The sequence below is a fragment of the Hippoglossus hippoglossus genome, chromosome 17, assembly GCF_009819705.1.
Source record: "Hippoglossus hippoglossus isolate fHipHip1 chromosome 17, fHipHip1.pri, whole genome shotgun sequence".
NCBI lineage: Eukaryota > Metazoa > Chordata > Actinopteri > Pleuronectiformes > Pleuronectidae > Hippoglossus > Hippoglossus hippoglossus.
In genome coordinates, this window is record NC_047167.1 from 19,699,212 (window position 1) to 19,705,509 (window position 6,298).

At 44.0% G+C, this 6,298-nt stretch overlaps 1 protein-coding gene across 1 annotated transcript; it reads right to left on the reverse strand.

Annotated features, from left to right (window-relative positions):
* Positions 1-70: 70 nt before the first annotated feature.
* rheb (Ras homolog, mTORC1 binding) lies at positions 71-6,095 on the reverse strand. Its single transcript, XM_034613363.1, has 8 exons — positions 5,778-6,095; positions 4,613-4,684; positions 2,750-2,817; positions 2,547-2,629; positions 2,397-2,453; positions 2,213-2,260; positions 1,736-1,817; positions 71-372 (listed from the first exon to the last, which is right to left on the reverse strand). The coding sequence occupies exons 1-8, from the start codon at positions 5,827-5,829 to the stop codon at positions 280-282; spliced, it is 555 nt and encodes a 184-aa protein (XP_034469254.1). The 5' UTR covers positions 5,830-6,095; the 3' UTR covers positions 71-279.
* Between the last annotated feature and the right edge of the window lie 203 nt (positions 6,096-6,298).

Below are 6,298 nucleotides of genomic sequence, written 5' to 3' on the forward strand. Positions count from 1 at the left end.
CCCAACACAGAAATGGAGAAGGGGTGGATTGTGGGTAAATATAAGACAAGGGAACCACCACTCTTTTTTAATCAAACACATGAAGAAAAACAAGGATGACAAGGGGGGGGGGGGGAGGAAATATTGATAAATAACAGTGGATTCAGAGCCATAAATAGACAGTATTGGATATTTAGGACTCTGGGGGGGTGGAGTCAGCTGAGGTGGAGGAGAACTGGCAGCTAGCCTTCAAGTAACGGGATATCCCAGTGCAGTGTCCTGTGTGTTGATTGGGCGGCTCTACATCATGGAGCAGGAGGTTTTTCCTGGCTGCACGCCGCCGTCCATCTTCTCTGCCTCCAGGATCATCCTCCGAAAAACTTCCACGGCCGTCTGGGAAGAAAACAGAAGACACACAAGATGCCGTCACATGTCTCGGTCACAGCATTTCCAAGCAGCAAACACACTACATCCAGCTGTGCGTCGCTGGTTTTCGCCACACAACAGAGATGCCGTTGTGTCGTTTGTGCGTTTGAACACAGCCGAGCAGCGCTGCTTCGTAACTTGCTTTGAAGCAGATTAACTGACTTCCTGAATGTGCAACTTCACTGCAAAGGGGAATAAATCCACCAGGAAATGGAAAAAGGGTTTTACAAATTGATTTCTCATGCACATGTCGCAAGATTGTTGTTGAATATTAGCTTACATTGGCCAGAGGAGGTTCCTATGAGGCTGTGGTGCAGGACAAACTATCTTATAATTGTAAGAGCTGTCTTTCTGGCCACTTGGGGGCAGCATTACAAACTGTTAGAATAACACTAACATACTCCTTCAGAGCCACAGTGGAAGTCACACAACTGTGTGTGTGTGTGTGACTCCCAATGATAAGTGTGTGAAAATGACACGTTTATCAATCAACAACTAGATGTCCAATTCCATCCATCCATCCATCATGCTTCCATCCATCATGCATCCATGGACAGCAGCACACATGTCTTAAATTGTAGAGCACTACTTTCCATCCATACCATAACTGAGGGTCCGCAGTGGTCCGTAATTCAAAGTATTCGCATTTCCAGGAAAATTTGTTTGTGTCCAAAGCACGAGCAACATGAGCTGCACCAACCCAACACCTCAACCTTCTTGCAAGCACCTGTGGGACGTGCACTATGGTAAGAAGCACTTACCAGCACTTAGCGAACTAAAGAACTGTTTCACCGCAGAAACAAGAATCCATTTTGTTATCTGGATCGTGCAGAGTCAGTGCACTTGCTTTGCGAACAGTCCATCATGCAGTCACACATTTTGGCCTGATTCAACATCTGCACAGGGTCCACATGAACATGGGCGGATGACGACATTAACGTCAGGGAGACCAAAGCGGAAAGCGTCATGTGCACACACAGATGAGTGTGCTCGGCCTTGAGAGGGTCACGGGGGGACAGGAGCCGACCCAGGATGACGGGGGAGAGGGGGGGTGGGGGGGTGGGGTGGGGGGTGTGTGCACACTGGACAGGGGGCCAGCCAATCACAGACCTGTTCACACCTGCAGGTAATTTAGCGAGCCAGAATGTAATTACACTGTGAGAGGAAAATCAGTCAAGCACAGAGGGAACATGCAAACTCCACAAAAAAAAAAAAAGACCCCCGGCCAGTCAACAGGTCTAAACCTTCTCTCCGGAAAATGACAAAGCTAAAATGTAACTGTTGATGTTTTGTTTAAGATTACGATTATCCGTACAGCCTCAGTTCTTACCTGGTTCTCCTTAGCAGAGGACTCCATGAAGGCAGCGTTCCAGGATTCAGCTAATGCTTTTCCCTCTTCACAACTGATTACTCTAAAGAAAGAAATCAAAACACCAATATTTTACCATAAAGCTGCTGCACAGAGTTTAATTCCTGTGAATTCTGCTCTTATAAAGGATCCTGGTCCTGGATGTGCCGTGTTTGAGGGACATCACACTGAGACACGTTTGTTATCGGCCAGCTTGGAGTAAATCACTGCTCTTTACTTGTGTGTGCAAAGCAAATATTAACATCTGCTCTTCATTTTCCTTTTCGTTTGTTTTTTCAGTTTTGCATTTCTGCCTCTAGAATAATGAGAAACTGAGCCGAAATGATGATTTAAACTGTAAGTGCTTTGACCCATTTATACACATACTGTATATGTAAACCTATATATCCCTGATGTATGTAGTGGATCTAATGCACAGTTTAAGTGTGTGTTACATACCGCTCCATATGTAGGTCATTCTTGTTCCCAACGAGCATAATTGGTACTCTGCATTCAAGGGAAAATAAATAGCACAATGTCATTTTACCTCTACATGTTAAATACAGTATAGAACATAGTATATAGTATACAATCTAAATAATTATACACCAAGTATTTCCCAGAATGCATTGATGATACTCACTGAACCTTTCCCACCATGTCCAACAGTTTTTCGTGGATAACTTGTACGACTTCAAAGCTGGAAGACACGAGGGGAATATTTACTCTACTTGACACATTCCATCTCAACCGGAATTAGTTTCTCTTTGAAAGGGTTGATGTGAAACGATACCTTTTATTAGATGTAACGGAATAGACCAGAATGTAACCATTGATATCTATGGAGTAAGTCTGTGGGAAGATAGAGTATTCATCCTACAGGGGGGAGACGGAGAGAGAGAAGGAAGCAGCGGTCAGACTTTGAAATAACATCAAATTTTTACGTAGAAATCCATAAAGCACTCAGGAGCTGATACAGAAAACACTGCATCATACCTGTCCTGCTGTGTCGACCAGCTGAAGATGGTACTCCTGTCCGTTTATTGTGATCATTTTAGTAAACGCTGCAGTAAAGAGAAAAGACAATTTGAGTGAACCAAGGGAAAATACAAATTTTAATGGATGGGAGAGCAAGATAAAAAAAAAAAAAGTACGATCCATGGCCTAAACAGCCGCCTGTGTCTAATTTACTGCACGTTTCCAGTCTGCAGATCCCGAGACATCCAAGACACAACCCTGTTATGGATCCATGTTGGTAGGCCTGGGACCACTGGGTTCATTCGGTGCAGGGATGTCGATATCTGCCTGGAGATGGGTTATATTATCTACAGCGGGGCTGAGCAATAGCTGCGCCCCGGGCTCCTCGTAGATAATGCTGATACCTCACTTTATGTCCACCATCAGAGGATTATTTATAGATAGAGACAGGACCACACATTTCGAGGAAACGCAGGGTGGTGATGTGAGTAAACACGCCGGGCAAAAAAGAGAAACAGCCTGCGGGTAAGTTTGGACTCAAATCTCCAGAGTGTCTGGGAAGATGTGTGTTTAAGATGTTGATGGATCACTGTGTGTTCTCCCCTTCAGTACAGAAATACTGGTAAAGGTTCCTCTAAGCACAGCCCCCCCCCCCCCTCTAAGTCAATGATGTCCAGTCATAGAAGCGGGATTTAATTTCCACCACACGTTGTTTATCAGCTGATTTCTGGAAAGTTTCTCTAAGGAGAAGTTCCTCAGTTGGAGGGGGGGGGGGGGGGGGGGGGGGGGGGGGGGGGGCTGCTGTAGTGTTTGGACACATTGGTTCAGAGGGAACATTACACCCCGCGGGTAACAAGTCATATCTTTTATTATCTCTCAGGGAAATCATGTCAGAGAGTCATCGTGGTGCAGAATGCGATGGCGATGCAGTTATATAATAATGATGTCAGAATTATATTGTGATACTGTATTAGATTTGAATGATTCATCAATGATATCAACTATTTTCATAACTTAAATCATTGTTTGTATATTTTAAACACAATTTCCAAATATTTTATAGATCTAAAATCTGACTTTGCGATTATTGGTCAAGTAAAAACATTTGAAGCATAACCCCAAACATTCCCAATTTCCAGTTTCTAAAGTGAGAGAGTTTTTGCTGCTTTCCAACTTAACTGAAAATCGTAAGGTTTTGGAGCGTTGATCACTTTGGCCTTGAACATCAGTCTTGAACATTTTTCACATTTTTCACTTTATAACCAACATTTAAAATAATTATTAGTTGTCGCCCTATATACATGATGTCCCCTTAGTTGTCAGTTCATTAGGTACACCAAGCTACTTCCAATACAGTCTAATACAACAATCCTGCAATGAGCCCTACCTTCATTTTACAGGTAGGGTTCAGTTCCTTATGAAAGTGAATTAGTGCAGATTCAAATTGATGATCATTTAGGAGAATGTAGTTTGTGGTGATGTTGTTGAACTGTATTAAACTGCCAGATGTTTATGACCCCATTTATATCACTGTAGGCTAGATTTCTAAATGATTATTATTTAACATTATAACCTTAATGTTACAGCTGGGATTTATTATATTATTACTTTTCTTAATTATAGACTGAGCGCAACATTCAATGTCATTATATTAGTCAGGATTTCCCCGTGTGTCCTAGCAGAGGTGGGCCACCTTCCTTTAAACAAAGACCATCTCCTCCTATGTCATATGAATCAATGCATATTTAAGAAATACAGCATTAACCTTGAAGAACAGTGCAGATGTGAAGTTTCAAAAGTCATAAGATCACAGATCATAACATGAGATGCACAGGAGTGTTGATGGATGAAGGTGAAACAACCCGCTCATTCCACACTTACTGTTTTCTATTGTTGGGTCATACGAGTCCACGAACTGGCCTTCCACAAACTGAATGGTCAAAGAGGACTTTCCTGCAAATCAAAACAAAAATTATAATAATAATCATCAAAAATTTGCCTTCACTTGGACGAAAATGGTCGTGAATATAGAAAGAAAAATTATAAACGATTCATACGTGTGCATAACTAGTTTAAGTCAATGAATAAAGTCCATCAATCCGGCCAAAAAGATTGTGACTGATAACCTGACAACAATATGAAAATAATAATAATGATTACCATTATTAGATAAAGGGACCCTTCAGTTGAAAGGAAAATAGTTGTGAATATAGAAATAGTTAATAATTTAGTGTCAGTCCATCATGATCAGAGGCTCAGCTGAATATTCAATAAATAGATAATATAGAGATGAGTGACAGATGATGTGAAAATAATAACACAGATATTCAATTACAATACCAGTAAAGCTGAACCTTACCAATAGAAGGTCACTAAATCCACCACAGGACCCCCCACAGTGAAGTCATGGGAGATGTTTACAGAGGTTAGAGACTCGTCATTGACACAATCCAAGTGTCCATGGGGAGTATTGGGCTACACGGGTGTTTACTGGTAGTGCTGGCATGCCGCTGGCTGCATGGGCCTCCAGTCGCAGTGCTGAGCAGTGGCGTGTGTGTGCGTGCGTGCGTGCGTGTGCCATCTTGCCATCCTCAACATCCCTTTTTACCGCAGACACATTGCGCTTCCATTGGTCACAGATAGGATCAAACATAGTGCAGAGTAATGCGTCAAATCAAGCGGGCCTCTCTTTTTTTTTGTACGCAGCTTGGCACCAAACTCGCGCAGCCCGGGTTGGGGGGGGGGGGGGGGGGGGTCATTGATAAGACCCGTATCGATTATAGCTCATCGATATATCTGGCAGATATTACGGGAGGCCCCATGTGCTTCGGAGGAGGGGGAAACCACGAGGCCGCGTCTCACCTGGCGCCGCTGACAGATGTTCATCCTGCTCCCTATAATTTAAGTTTATTATAGGAGGCGTAGACCGCCCTCATAACGGGACTTAAATGGACCCGGGAGGCCGCTGAAACCGAGGCTGTGGTGCGTCGCATCCGAGGCCTCCGAGGTGCGAATGAAGGTGTGAATTCGTGTGCACGGGACTCACCTACGGATCTGTACCCGAGGATGGCGATCTTTCGTGATTTCGGCTGCGGCATATCTCGTCCTGGTTATCGCATCTAGTCCTCGGGGTGCAGCGCAACCTCCAACCGGAGTGGCATCCAAATTTCAAGAGGCGCGCAGATGGGACATACAGCCTCCAGATGACGCCGGGAATCGTTCGTGTCTTCTGGGCTCGACTGGGATGTTTGATGGCTGGCGGAAGAAATTAAAATGTTATTTCAGGTCATGGAGAAGAGGAGGAAAAAAAAGGCATGGAGCGTCTGTGGATCTACAACAACTGCGTCACTCCCCTTTGCCATGTAATGAATTAGTAATTACTGCCGCCCGGTGATTGGCTGCGTGCACAGAGAGGGCGGGTATATGAGCCTGTTGTAAAGCTTGGATTGGACGAGAAGGGTGTCCGTCAAGTAACAGTGCGACGCTCCTGGAATGTGATTGGCAGTCGGAGGCATTATGACGCGCTGGGTGGATGGAAACAATGTCATTCATGTGTGAAGGGTCAGG

Excerpts from the sequence above, each read along its gene's own strand:
- rheb (XM_034613363.1), bottom strand. The coding sequence starts at position 5,829 with ATGCCGCAGCCGAAATCACGAAAGATCGCCATCCTCGGGTACAGATCC. Across the intron at positions 2,454-2,546 it reads TCCGTTACATCTAATAAAAG|CTTTGAAGTCGTACAAGTTA; the intron begins GTATCGTTTCAC and ends CGTGTCTTCCAG. Across the intron at positions 373-1,735 it reads CCTCTGCTAAGGAGAACCAG|ACGGCCGTGGAAGTTTTTCG; the intron begins GTAAGAACTGAG and ends TTTTCTTCCCAG.